General features: G+C 41.5%; 1 protein-coding gene across 1 annotated transcript in view; it reads left to right on the top strand.

Moving 5' to 3' along the window:
- Positions 1–15,565, top strand: part of ADGRV1 (adhesion G protein-coupled receptor V1) — a 319,443-nt gene that overhangs the window by 285,798 nt on the left and 18,080 nt on the right. The window contains exon 87 of the mRNA XM_063129627.1: positions 1,993–2,114. Within this exon, the coding sequence (XP_062985697.1) occupies positions 1,993–2,114 (122 nt within the window). The remainder of the gene's footprint in view (positions 1–1,992; positions 2,115–15,565) is intronic.

Genomic DNA, 15,565 nt, shown 5'->3' with positions numbered 1-15,565 from the left:
AAAAAAAAAATCCATTGTGGCTCTCATTGAGGTGTACACGTGGAGGGTGATTTTGTGAAGAGGAGAGCTTCCTGTATCTGTAAGGACTCTCCATGTGATTAAAAACCCTAATTTGCCAGGGTTCTTGCTTGCATGGAGAGCCCTCCATGGATACAGAAGGTTCTCCTCAGACACCTTCCATGAATAGAGGGCAATGATGTGACAGCAGAAAGGTGTGGGAATGGAGTGTTCCTTTTCCTCATGCATTGCTTCTACATAGTAAGAAGAATACCAGAATAAGGCTAAAGTCAGACTATCCATTTAATATCCAATCAATCATAAATAAGAATATAAGAAGTGCCATGCTGGATCAGACCGAGGGCCCATCTAGTCCAGTACTCTGTTCAGACAGTGGCCAAACAGCTGTTGAACAGGGACTAACAAAGCAGGACATGAGTGCAATAGCACTCTCCCACCCATGTTCCCCAGCAACTGGTGTATACAGGCTTACAGCCTTGGATACAGGCGATAGCACAAAACCATCAGGGCTAGTAGCTATAGATAGCCTTCTCCAGGAATTTATCCAATGCCCTTTTAAAGCTGTCCAAATTGGTGGCCATCACTACATCTTGTGGTAGTGAATTCCATAATTTAACTATGTGCTGTGTGAAGGACTTCCTTTTATTTGTCCTGAATCTCCCACCAATCAGCTTCATGGGATTATCCTGGGTTCTAGTATTTTGAGAGAGGGAGAAAAATGTCTCGCTATCCTCATTCTCCACACCATGCATGATTATATACACGGCTATCATGTCTCCCCTTAGCCTCATTTTCCCCCAAGCTAAACAATCCCAAGATAAACAATGCCATCAATCTTACAGCGCTAACCTATACATGTCTTTTCAAAAGTAAGTGTAATTGAGTTCAGTGGGGCCTACTCTCAGGTATAGAATTGCAGACTTAAAATCCTTATGGAGTTCAGCGAGAGCCTAGATGCAGAAACCTACAGAATTTACCACCTCCTACATGTGTTCTGTTGCTTCACGCGGTCCTTGGATTGTGAACAGAAATAAAATGTTTGGTTTTTTAATTTTTAAAATTTTTTATTTGTTTTTACAAATATCACTGCCATGATGACAATGGAGATAATTGTACTGAAATCCTTGAAGCAACTAGGCCGTTCCTTTTCTGGAAGCTATCTGTGCCATTTACTACCTGCCTCAATATGTGATTGATCAAGGATAGACACATGAGTTTGAAAGGCTGGATAAGCTTCAGTGTTCCTATGCCCTCCTCGCTTGTTCTATTAGTTTTGCTGAAGTTGCATTAATTAATAATACGGAGAAAGAGCAATGCTTTGCAGAACACCTGAACAGATTGAAATGTACAAAACTGAGCAAATATGGACTTTGAAAACCATTGTGAACACAATGTGAATACCAAAGGTCAACTCTGTATCACTTGGCTTTAGATTTTTCATGGAATTTAAGGAATTTGATTTGCTCATTTGAACACAGCTTCTTTTTTCTGAACTTTGTTAGCATCGGACCCTGCTATGTCCTCATCAGCACTTTGATTCCTTGGAAAGAAATGTATGCTGACTCAGCAAGTGGTAGACTTGGTTCCCATGTTGCCAATCATGCTTTCCCCTCCCAGTGTGTGCCGTACGGGGTCTGTGCATTTCATAAGAGCGTTGCATCTACTGACCTCATGATCTTTTTCTGATCTTGCTCTCCAGCCTTTTGGCTGACTTAGTCAGTAGATGGTGCTCTATCTCCCATGCACCGCCCCACCCGGCAAAAAAAAACCCACCCCCCTGACAAAACGCAGGAAAGGGCAGATTCAGGAATTTTGCCTGGTCATAACTAGATTGCCCTCATTATGTAATTCTGATGTACAAAAGGGATATTGAGAACGTAAAACAACTTTATGCACAGATAGTCTGGAACTATTTATTTATCTTTTGCAAAGCAGATCAACTTTGATAAATCCCTCTTTTCTTATGGTTTCTAGAGATCCCATTGGTTTTATACCTGTTTGCCCTCATTTCCATTACATGGCTTTGGGGAGGACTGCACATGGCTTACAGACATCTATGGATGTTGGTCTTCTTTGTCATTTTCAACTGCCTGCAAGTAAGTACTTCACTTCTATTTCTTTCTTTCTAGTTTTAAATAAAAATCAAAGTATTGTTGACAGCAGTATGCCTAATGCTGCAAACATTTAATCAAGAGCAACTGGGTTTTCAGATAGCTATAAATAGAAAAAGAGCAATACTCAGTTGGTTGTCTTAGATCTCAAGATGTGACTCATGTTCATCTCTTAACTCATCATCTAGCATGAGAAGGACATCTATCTACATGTGGTATAGTATTTTGCAATATGGTATACAAAACTATATGATTCTAATATGGTATACATATGAAAATATGGTCTATGATGGTTGGGTGACACATGGGTAGCAAACAGCTTAAGATTAAGAAAAGGTCTGCAGCTAAATCTTATGCTTCTTTGCTTCAAATAAAGACTTCAGCCTGATGGGGCAAAGTGTTTTTAGTAGAGTAATCATAAAAGAGCCATAAGAATCAAAGTAAAATAAGCAGCATAGGAAGTCTCATTGATTTCTGTGAGAGTTGTGCTCAAGTATAAAATGTTGGGTTTTAAGTCATATCTTAAAAAATCAAGGGCAAAATTAAGGAGGTTGGCCTATGGAGCCGCATTCTCATAGTACTTGGGGTTGCCCATTGTAGCGTTTCGATGTCTTCCTCTGCATATGTAACTTGACAAGACCGAAGCATACTAGAGTGCTAGAGAACAGTACTAGAGAATCAGCTTCTTAACCACAGGCAAGAAAACAGTAATACTAGAGCTGCAACCATATTAATCAATTAATATTTTACAGCTTAATTGACTAAAATAGCACACACACCCAATTAATTAGCCAACTCATTTTTAAAGAAATGTCAATTATTTGTAAGATAGATATTTACAATAACTTCAAGGTGCCATCTTAGAAGAGGCATTTCCCCCTTCACACTCTCACAGGAGAAAATGCCTCTTCTAAGGTGGTTCCTCCTATGAACACCATCTAAGAACAAAGATATTATTATTATTAATATTTATTTATAAAGCGCCATCAATTTTCATGGCGCTGTACAGAAAAAAACAAAACAAGACAATCTGCCATAAGGCTTACAATCTAAAATATATGGCTTACAATCTAAAATTTACAATCTAAAATACAATCTAAAATAAATTATGCTTAATTCTTCAAAGCCATAGTTTTAGTCATAGCAATCCTATGGCCCCTAGACAGAGTCTGGGGGGTCATAGGATACTTCACATTCCTGGACTCAGGTGTCTGAGCTTCCCTCCCCCTCCCCCTCCCAGCTAGCTCAGAGAGAAACACACTGGCTGCCTCTCTTGAGTTCACAAAGGTGACCTTGAAGATGACAAAACGGGGTGTTCCTGTGGGCAGTGAGAGGAGACTGGGGAGGCCGACTTACGCAGCATCCAGAGGCCTCGCCAGCCTCCTTCTCCTGCCTCCACGATACCTCAGCTAGACGGGCAAAAACACCCATTTTGCTAAAATGCAGACTGGGGGTGGGGAGTATGGAGGTGACGCTCGCCTCTGCCACTCCTCCTGCTCTCTATTGGATGGCCATAAGCCTCTGACTTTGGAGGCTTATGGCCATCCCCATAGAATTGCACCCTAAAACTACATTGATTGATTGAGTAAGATTCCGTTGCTTGGATGTCAGCCCTAGAAAATACACAGCACCTCAATCCTACATGCTCCACTAGCCCAGCCTTCTCCAACTTGGTGCCCTGTAGATGTGTTTGGCATGGTCTGAAGGCTGTGCATAGACCCCCCGAACCACTTCATGGCCCGATCAGGAACTTCCGGATCGGGCCCGAACCGCTTCGTGTCGATCTGACCCTCCGTGGAGCAAGATCCGGAGGGCCAGATCCAGATTTTGCCCCCCCTTCCTCCGCGGCGGGCAGCAGAGGCAAGTAAGTGGGGACAAAATGGGGGCCGAATAAGCCCCCCTGCCCCCTTATCTGACTCCGCCATCATCGCCGCATGGACTGCGGTGGTGCCAGGTAAGCCCCCCCACTTACCTGTGTCTGTCGCGGGCTGTCACCAGCTTCAACTGAGGCCCAGGCCTCAAGCCGGAAGAGGCCGTGGCCTATTTCCGGCTTGAGGCCTGGGCCTCAGTTGAAGCCGGTGCCAGACTAAGACGGAGGCAGGTAAGCCCCCGTCCCCCTGCCCCCTTACCTGGCTCCACCGCTTCATGGACTGTGGTGGCGGTGGTGGCAGGTGAGCCCCCTCCCCCCCACTTACCTGCATCCAGAGCTCCGGATCGCGGTGAACCGCTTCACCTCGATCCACAGCTCCCCCGACCCAATTCGGATCCGCCTTTAGTGGAGGCGGATCGGGTCACTCCGCTCCGGATTCGGGGAACCAAAACGGAGTGGAGCACAGCAGTAGTCTATTTACTGAATAAAGCTTTGTGGATTGCCTGGCAGACCTATATTGTCACACATCTTGGCAGGAGTGCTTGGAATCACAAGAACCTGTCAAAAAGAGCAACTAATTGGGACCTTAGAGCACTTTTCATGTGAAGAAAGTCAGTTAGGAATCTGTAGTTTAGGGGGTAAGGTGGGGACATAAAAGGTGTTTATAAAATTAGGCTTGGCATAGAAAGAATGGATAGTGAGATCCTTCTTCCCTCCCCATCATAATGCTAGTACTCAGGGTTACCCAATATGCATCATCATCAGTACATTCAGAGTACACAGTTTTCCATAACTTAACTATGCAATGCATGAAATAGCTGTTAGTACTGTTGTTGTGATAGGTATTAATTTTATTTTTAAACGGTAGGTTAATGAGAAATAGCTCTATCAAAAGGTATTATTAAACCTCTATGATGAAAGGTAGTATACTTCTCAATAACAGATGTTGGGACATACATGATGAGAGTACATGATGCAGATCCTTTGCTGAAACTAAGCAGGTCTGGGCATGGTCAGTGCCTGAATAAAAACTGCCTGGGGGCCCATGTACACCGCTTGTTGTTCAGTGAAGGAAGAAAGACAGGATATAATGCACTAAAGATGTAGTTCAAAACTTTCTTATCCACCAGCTTTCACATTTCCAGAACAATCTGGAACAAACACAGTTCTAAGCTCAAAAGAGTGCTAAAAACATTCAGAATGTGTATTCTGTGAAAAAATAATGCATTTAGGGCACAATCCCATGCATGCTTAGAGAGATGAAAGGGGCATGCTGGGAATTGTAGGGCCTTTTTCTGACTAAACATGCATAAGATTGTGCCTTCAGACATTCATATTCTGAAAGGAAATACATTGGACAGTATTTTTTTAAAATATGAATTTCCTTGCAGATTTTTAAAAAATGAATGAAAGAGAATGAGGTACAGTGGTCTGAAAGTCTCAAGTGAAGTAGAAAGGCAGAGCCTGGAGGAAGTAAGAAAAAGCAATGAAGTAAATAACCAATAGTAAAATATTATTTATTTTACTATTTATTGAATTTTATACCGCCCAATAGCCGAAGCTCCCTGAGCGGTTCACAAAATAGTAAAATAAACTTTACTAACTGGATATAGCAACCTTCAAGTGGTTATGGAAGCAGGTATTTTATGTGTTGTCTGCCATAGAGTAGTCACAGCAATTGCTGAATGTCAGTATCCTAAATCTTCAGGTGCAGGTTTTGGGCATTCTCAAACTATGGGTCCTGACTAAAGGTTGGGTCCAGATTTAGGTTCATGCAGCTGGGCTGGCAGAAGAAGACTATTCTGCCTCCTTGTCCCCACAGGAGCCTCTCCTGGATCCAACCCCATGTTTGTTAAGTCATGATGAACTTGTCCTATATATTGGGACTATATAGGGACTAACTTAGTTTGGATCCAACCCATTGACTTCAATACAGTTCTAGAAACAGGGAGGAATTTCCTCCCATCCTTTATACTTTTACTATTCTTCATTTCACTGTTGCCCTCATGCAATTGATTCAGTGTTGCTCTTTTACAGATGTCTCCATTGACATAATTCTAATATTAGCCCAGTGAAAGTTAATCTGATGTTTACTGTGAAATCTGTACGATTTGCATTTAACAGACTACAGCATAAGAGCAGTTCTCTCTCTCTCTCTCTCTCTCTCTCTCTCTCTCTCTCTTTCACACACACACACACAAACACACACACACTGAGAGGGAGAGGGAGACAGAAAAAGGAACTATATGCTACAATAATGACATTTCACCTGCAAATGTGAAAGATGTTCTCTGCTATCTCAGGTAGTACAACCGAGTTGAAGTCTTCTTTTGTTTTAAATTTTGTTTGGTAGCTCTCCAAAATCTTCCCTAATTAAAAGACAAATCTAATAATTATTTCTAAATTTGGCACTGCCCAGCTCACAATGGCAGCTGTAGAAAAAGCTAATCGCGTTACGCCTCTTTTTTCCGTCCATTTCCTCCAGCTCTTGTGGCACTTAACACGTCTGTGATGCAAACTTTCATCAGTGCCCACAATACAATCATTGACCATAAAACAACTCAGCAAAGAGGAAAATATTGATTCACAAAATTAATTCTTCTGAAAGGTTGAAGTAAACCTTTCTACACACTTCTTTCACTGTGCTTGACATGTGAGATGATTCATTTTTAAACGCTGCAGCTGGAGGCGTTTGTACTGAGATGAAATCAGAAAACCTCTCACTTTTTCATATTAGTGTATGAAGATCATAAGGGTTGCCTTGCTGGATCAGACCAAGTCCCTTCTAGTCCAGTGTTCCATTTCTAACATGGTGGTTGAGAGATGACTCTTGGAGCTCACAACGAGGGCATCATGGTGATGGCTACATATTAAGATGGAGTGGTTAGAGTGTCTATAGGACCATCATAAGGCCATCCCAGGTTTCTAACCAGAACCAGGGAAACGCAGATTCAAATTTCCAGGGAGCAATGAAGCTCACTGAGTGACCTAGAGCCAGTCATTCTCTCTCGGTTGAACCTGTCTGGCAGTGTTGTTGTGAGCACAACACCAAAAGCACTGGCTTGCACAACAGGATTCCACAGAAAACCCACTGCACAAGCTAATGCTAGTGGCATGGAGCTAGAGGTCCCTTACGTTAGTGCAACATAATTTGTGCTTGTGGAATGGCATTCTTGGATACTGCCCATGGAGCTAGGGAGAGTTCCATTGCAATTGTCCTAGGCAAAATGGGCACTTAACAGCAGCAACTATTGATTAGGATACGAACCAAATGGGCAGAGCTCTCAGCCAGCATGGAAGTTATGGGATGGTGCAATCTCCTCCTCCGTGGTTGTAGGAAGAGCTATGAGTGCAGAGGAGATCCATTCATGCATCTCTACCCCAACCCACCCTAACCCAGCCACAGCAGAAACTTCTGTGGCAGCTTCTCTTCTGAAGTTACAAATCTGATCTTGGAGGATACATTGGAGTAACAGAAATGGGAGCAGGGATGGGAGCGAGGAGATGAGGTCTCAATCCATTCAATCCACGAGCTTCTTTGTCACTGTCTCCACTAACTTCCTGGAAAACAATTTTAATAATAATAATAATAATAATGAAGGGCATAGAGGCTGTAAAAGCCTCTGTTCTCCTCCAGCCCGACGTGGCTCCTGTCCAGGGAGCTTTGGATAGACAGTGCTCTGAGACTGGAGCCCTCTGTCTATTGAGTGGCAGATTGAACTCTTAACTAGGGCCTAATCTACCCCAAGCAGGATATTGCACTATGAAAGCGGTATATAAAAGGCAGGAGGTACACCAAGCAGGATATAGCAGTATGAAAGCGGTATATGGTATGTGTCAATGGGCCCCAATAGTTGTCAGTGCACTTCAATAACGCTATAAAGCAATAGTGTGGCTCCTGCCTTTTATATACCGCTTTCATAGTGCAATACCTTGCTTGGGGTAGATTAGGCCAAGAAGTTAGCTAGATGCCAGCTGAGATAAGAGAAATGTTTGGAATCACAATCCTTCTGTCTGTGTTTATTTCTAATGCAAATATACATTTCTACAGAGTAAATGGCTGCAAGTTTAGATGCGGAGTCTGTCTTTGTAGTTGTTCTTTGAGTCTTTTTTAAAAAAATACATTTCCCACCACTACCTAGAACTGATCATTAGCCATTAGTCAAATAGAAGCCCCAAGGGAGACCAACTTATAAGAGTTTTGTCAGGAATTGTTTTCTTGATACATGGAGGTTGTGACAGATAGACGACTTCTCTCTTTTTGTGCAACTTATGAGACTGGAGCTTACCACAACTGAAAGATCATTGTGTTTTCTTTATTTTGAGCAAAATGTCAAGTGTTCCTTGTTTGCCTTGGCAAAGGTCAGCTGGGTTTAAAAAAGAAAAAGCTCCAAACCAGCTCGTACCATCTGTTTGTTAGTGGTTTAAATCTTCGCAGGTGTTGTTTTGCTGTTACCACGGTGACATGGAAAGTTTTAGCGATGGAGGTGTAAGTGGCAAGTTTAGAAGGCACCTTGATTTCCCTTCCTTTTGTTCATTCGCTGCCTTTTTGAAAAGGGAGCCAGCTGATGCTTAAGAAGACTGTTATATCATGTCACATCTCTATATAAAGAAATTTGGACCTCTGTGACTCACTCACTGGTGGGAGGCCTCCGAATCCTTAAGGTATTTCCAGTAAAGACAGAAAGCTGAAATATGGCACCTTTAGTCCAACACAACCTGATTGCTAGAAACATGGACAGATCAGTGCTTAATTTCCAAAGTAAGCGGTATTAGGCCTTAGGTGTGCCCCTAGAAATCAAACCCTCTAACCTGGAAGTCCTGAATCCAAGATTTTATTAGAGGAACTTATTAGGATAGTTCACTTATTTATTTACGGCATTTGCCAAGGCATTTAGGATGCTTTACAATTTAAAATAGCAAAACAAAAGATAAAAGTTCCAGAAGCCAAAATAATAATAAAAAAGCAGAATTGCCTCAGGCCATGGATGATGGGGAAGAAATTATTTTGGTTCATGCTTTAATACAAATTAACCTGTTTTGCACTTCCCAACCTAACACACAGATTAGAACACAATTTTCTTTTGGTTTGTGAAATTCTCTGAATTTTGCAATGCATTTCTCCAATCAAAAAGCCCAAAAGTTCATTAGGGAAAATGGTGTACAAAATGCATACATTAGAGGAAATAGTGTACAAAAAGCTCATATATTAGGGAAACCATTTGCAAAAATGGGTAAATTAGGGGCAGTATTATAAAAAAATGCTTATGAAAATGCGCAAGAAAGTGCTTATACATTTTAATGCAGACTTTGGGAAAAAATACAAATTGATGATGGAACAAACTTGTGCTTTAAAAAATTGTGAACATGATAGAAAGCAAAACAGGTTCATCCAACCCTCATTGATGACATGACCTACCCGGCTTAAGTTTGTGGTTACTCAGTGGTGAGACAAAGGCACTCTGTGCTCGCTCACAAAAATCACTCTCTTTATTGTTTCTTCATGGGCTGAGGGAAGAGTGGCTCACTGCTTTTGCAGATTCATCTCCAGACTCAAAAACAGGGAAGACCCCCCCTTTTTTTTTGGAGCGGGATGCCTTTTTTCAGTGGATGGAACAAAGTGACAGTTTTTGAAGGTGGGAGCTTATCAGTAAAAGAGGCAGCAGCCATAGCATGTAATTGCTGGCTTAAAGGAGTCGCCCCCCCCCCCCCGCCGCCATCATTTGGAAGAGGGTGGAGCTGTTGCAAACAGTGGCCAGGCAAGCTACCATGTCCCCCCACCACAATCCCTCTGTTGCAACCATGTTACAACATCATATACCATTGCTCCAATTACATATGTCCTGTGTCTCTTGAACTGGTGGGTCAAATAATATTTTAAGCAAAGAGGGGGTTGGAAAGATGCTGCCACCACTGGTTTTATTAGGTAGATGCCCTCCCCCCAAAAACCTTTGTATCTTGCCCCACCTCTCAAAAATAACTTCCTTTTCTCCTCCCCTTTCCCCTCCCAGCTCCCCTCTCCCCAGATTAGCTGGAAACCATTGTGGCAGTATGTTCTTTATACCAGGGAGTGGGCAACTTCTGGCCCTCCAACTCCCATCCGCTCTACTCAGCATTGGTCAATAGAGAGGGAACAGGGGAGTTGAAAGCCAAAACATCTGGAGGGCCATAAGTTGCCCAGCCCTGCATACGTTCCAGAGCTGAACCTTGGGAAGCCCTGGATCAAATTAAGTCCAGCACCTGATCCTACATTATTTCCAAGGAGCTCCTCAACACCTTGAAGAATCAGAACTTTTAGTGATAAGTGATTTTGCAATTAAATCACTTGTTTAACTGTGGTTTGTAAAAATAACATCATCATCATCAACAACAACTACCAGTGTGACTATGGAACTTGAATACAAACACACATTTGGATTAATCTTCATGTAACTCTCTGTAAACTAGCTGCACCATGTGGATATATATTTAAACATGGGGTACCTGAAGTAAAAAGGCTTATGGGCATGCAGGGCTGAACAGCAAAATTACATTAGTGCTAAATGACAAATCAATAGCTTTGGATTACAGTGATATCTTAGAACACACGTTTTAATATGTTAGCTTATTGGACTTCTGCTCATAGCAGATGGTATTTTCACAAAAGTTCCTGAAGCCAGTGGTTTGTTTGTTTGCTTTCTTTAGTGTTCTGTATTACCAGTGAATACTATGTATTTGGCATTCATTTAGTTCTGAAACTAACTAAATACAGGCATTCTTTCCCCAGGGAAACAGCTCTTTGTTGCTTTGATTCTTGGATCCATTAGCAAACAACCTAAGGACACACTTTTCTAATGCACTCCGTTTCATTTTATTCTATTTTGGTTTTAGAATGGCTATGCTTGGCTTTGAAGGAATGTTCAAGGAAATTCACAATAACATCTAATAATAAAATGTCACAGTTAAAAACATAATATAATACAGACGACATGATTACGTAAATATATAAGACCAGCGTAAGTAAAGTCATATAGATTATTTTTTTAAAAAATGCTAACAGCACAATCCTATACCTGTCTACTCAGAAGTAAGTCCTATTGAGGCCAGTGGGGCTTACTTCTAGATAAGCAGGTATAAGGCAGCAGCTTCAGCTATGGAAGCACCTAATACACTTCAAAGTTATGCTGGATTTTTAAACAAACTTTTACTGGATGTCTGTTGTTGCAAAGTGATGTACAGCGTTGTAGTGGAGCCTAAGCTCACAGGGCCAAACTGCCAGTACATTTTGATTAGCAGGATGATGGTGTTATTTGCCACCCCCCTCAGTCTTCCCTGTTCCTCTGAGCTTAGCTGCAATCCTTTCAATATCAGTGGAGAAATAGATTTTCCCAGCAACAATATATTGTTGTGAGCTATGCCATGAACACACATATAGATATGAATCAACAGAGCTACCTACATTTTTTTTTTACTCTCCTCAGTGTTTGCAATAATATACACACTGAGGTCCTACAAAGATCTGTATTGGGACTGGGGCTTTTTAACATGTTCATAAATGATGTGGGATTAGAAGTGAGCACTGAGGTGGCCTGGTTTGTTGATGACACCAAATTATTTAGGGAGGTTAAAATAAAAAGGATTGTGAAGAGCTCTCCAAAATGAAGAATCTCTCCAAACTAGGGATATAGGTGTTAAAATGGTATGTGTGGTTCAGTTTAAGCAAATGTAAAGTGTATGTTGGGCAAAAAAAATCCCAACTTCGTGTATACGTTGGGCCTAAGACAAATTCATGGAGGATAACGGTTGCTAGTCCTGATGGCTATATGCTACCTCCAAGATTGGAGGCAATATGCCTCTGTATGCCAGTTGCTGGGAAACACAAGAGGGAAGGTGCTCTTGTGTTCATGTCCTACCTGTGGGCTTTCCACGGGCATCTGCTTGGCCAGTGTGAACAGAATGCTGGACTAGATGAGCCTTTGGTTTGATTCAGCATGAGTCTTCTTATATTCACTGCATGATCAGGGGGTGCTGATCAAATGAAGTTCAGTTGTATGTGAGTAGGTGCTCCTTTGTAAACAAATGTGCTCAACACATGGATGGTGGGACGCATGTGTTGGCGCATAAAGGGCCAGGAGGTGCAATCCCCCTCTTTCGTGTGGAAGTCTCTTCATGTAAACGTGTCTGCTGTATTTCAAAAGTACCCAACAAATATTTTCTTAGAACCTGCCAGTACGTTACACTTGTCAAATGGAAGCAACTTGAAATAATCTCCATGTAGTGATTGCTCCAGGCAGCAACTGTAGAATACAGGCCAGTTACCTCCATCACAAAGAGAAGCTCCACTCATTGTCTGGATGATAGCCGGTGGAGGTATGGACATTCTTCATGGGATGAGGCTGAGTCATGTGGTGAGCTGCAGGTTACAGCCACTGTGTGGAGCAGTCACTATGCAGAATCTGTTTAAACCATCTCCATGTTGCTGGCTGGCTTCTAGAAGGAACAAGCTGGAAGAAACTCCAAGGCCCAAGGAAGCACACACACACACAAAATCCTTTCTCCTATATTCCAGTCATTTAACCAACATGGGAAGCTTGTTTCTTTACATAATTACAGTAAATCTTACATCCCGACTTTCTCTGCAGTAGACGCAAGACATGGCTTAAAAACAAATTAAATGAAATTACAATAACAAGGATAATTAATATACTAAGAGCAGAAAATAATATTTGTTCTTTCAATAACCCTTTTCATGTGTGCCATCTCTTTTACAGTTTGCTTTATGTTAAGTTAACTCACAGCATCTAGCTAGCCAGAGAATGGTTTCCACAGTGACAGAACCAAAAATGACTGTGGTCGTTCCACCTCCTCACATTCACTTACACCTCAGACGCGAACATTTTGTCTCACTGTTTTTGTTCACACTTTATGCCTCTTTCAGGAAGAACTTATAATAAAGCAAAATTTGCTACTAAAGGTTGTTACTAACAATACCATAGAGAAACTGATAGATTTGTATATATAGGCCAAGAGTTCATCATGTCTGAATTCTGGATGGCAGAGGTGGGCTACGTGAGAGCCATAAATGATATGTGGCTCTTGATGTATTTTGTTTTGATATTTTAAACATGTGTTTGATGCTGAGAATCCCAGTGTATTAACTAAGTTGTGGTTAATATCCAGAGTGCTTAAGGTGAAATGTATTCTAAATAACCAGCCTATAAGGTCCCTTCAGGGTTTGTTTGTTTTTAAAGATGTGGAACCGAGATCTCTTAGGCAGAGGGTCGATTCTAGGTTTCCCTGATTGAAGTACAATGGCAATTTCCTTGTACTTCCTTGGAGAAACAATTCAGAAATCCCTTGCCTTTGAGCATGCTTTTATGTCATCTTTGGACTGCCTCCTAGTTTTGAATATTTTGGGGTTGGCCGTTCTGAGGCTGAAATCCTATACACGCTTATCTGGGAATAAATCTGACAATAATAAAACTGAGCAGACATGTATAGGATTGCACTGCAAGGGTCTTGAGAGGTCCAGATGATACCGTCACTTGCATCAGGATTTATTTCCAAATAAAATGTCACATTAAGCACATCAAGAATGTACAGCCTTCTGAAGAAGGTGCAGGCTGTGACCAAAGCAAGAATGGGTTTTTCTTTGTCAGTGGCCTAATATACATCAAGGAGGATATTGCATTATGAAAGCGGTATATAAAAGCACACCAAGCAGGATATAGCACTATGAAAGTGGCATGAAAGTGATATATGGTATGTGTCAATGGACCCCAACAGTTGTCAGTGCACTTCAATACCGCTATAAAGCAGTAGTGTGGCTCCTGCCTTTTATATACCGCTTTCATACCACTTTCATACTGCAATATTCTGCTTGGTATAGATTAGGAATGTCGGTCCAAGTGCTAATGTTAAGTCTTTATTGAATGGCCAGTATTTTTATTTATTTATTTATGTATTTATTTATAGTCTTTTTATCCCACGCTCAGCCAAAAAGGATCCCGGAGCGACTTACAATCAAGAAGGGAAACAAGGGAGCAAAATAATTTCTTTAAAAAACATTGACCAACAGTATGAAACTATATTTTTCATCAGGTTTCAGAGACTTCAACAAAACAAGCAATGCTATCTAGTGTCTATTTACTGTTCCATTTGCAATTCCAGGTCACTGATGGTTATTTCCAAAACATGGGAGGAATGCCACTTCACCCGGTGGACATTACATCAGTGAAATCAGTACCATTTAAACAAAGCTTTATGGATTTCATTTCATAGTTAGTCTAGTAGCTCATGACGCCCTGCATTTCAGCTAGATGGGTGATTTTCCCTTAGAGGTGAAGGGCAGGGGGCTGGGGCGGGCATAGGACATTGTGTACCACTGCCCACCCCCACCCCTGGTTTTGCTCCAGAAATGGGGTGGTGATATCTTAGTGATAGCACAGTCAATGCCATCTGCAGTCAACTTCTGTTTCAAACGTGGGGAGAATTTCCCCCGTCTCCCCAAGCTTAATCCTGAAAAGAAAAGAAATATTTGGACTGAATGCAATGAAGGGGGCATCCAAACCAGCCCCACTGCTCTAAAAATGTTATGTCTGCTGGAATCCTTGACTGGACTGTGGTAGAGATAGGACTCCCTTTTTTAAAAAAGGAGTCACAATAAAGAAGATCTGCAACATTTATCTGTTGATGGCCCTGAAAGGAACCTCTAGCACTGAGGTGGAAAGATCACCTGAGGGATGTGCACTGAAGAATGTAGATACTTCCATGATGCTGAAGAACCTGATATTGTCATGGACTTGCTGCCAAAAGCAACCTGGCAGTGTAAAACAGAAAAATCAATATGAAACTAACTAAAAATAAACAGATAGATAGATAATGCCAGGCTGGAAACTAATAGAAGCTACTTATACCTTGCTAATACAACTTGGAATAATACCTCCTGAAGCCTAGGCTTTGGTCTGTCTTTTGTGACTTATCCTTTGCTGATTGATCAACTTGAGATATATTGCACCATTGCTCCCAGACAGCCATAAAAACATGTTTTTTCTACTAGGCAAAAGCTACATCAAGGTGAAGACATTTGCCTTGAGGGACAGAACTGGTTGAAAAGGGAAAGGGAGGGAGAGTGAAGAAGAGCTGGTCCAAGATTCAAACCAGGAATTTTTTTTCTTCCTTTATTTTCACATCATGTCCTTTCGTCCTGTCGAGGCTTTAAGCAAGTCTCGGAACTTGTTTAATCCCATACCATTTTTGACCCACTTTTCAAGCACTGGCCTGGGTTAGATGAAAAACAACAACAACCCATTGCTTGTGGCTTCTCCAAATGATTCCTCTAGATCTTCTTTGGTTATTCTTTATTAACATCCAATAGTTTTTTTCTTTTGATTCATGCTTACTTAAGCAGCTTGGCAACTCACATCATCACCCTTGCCCTATAGGCGGTTGTGCATCTTACCCTGATCAAAGGATGTGTGCAATTCTTTTTATTTGTTTTGCTTGAAAAACTTGTCTTTCTATTCCCTTGTGCTTGGCAGTCCTTTAATTTAAAGCGATTTGCTTCCAGGCTTCTTAAATCCAGTGA

The sequence above is a fragment of the Elgaria multicarinata genome, chromosome 6 (genome assembly GCF_023053635.1).
Source record: "Elgaria multicarinata webbii isolate HBS135686 ecotype San Diego chromosome 6, rElgMul1.1.pri, whole genome shotgun sequence".
Taxonomy (NCBI): Eukaryota; Metazoa; Chordata; class Lepidosauria; order Squamata; family Anguidae; genus Elgaria; species Elgaria multicarinata.
This window is presented reverse-complemented; position numbering and strand designations above follow the sequence as displayed.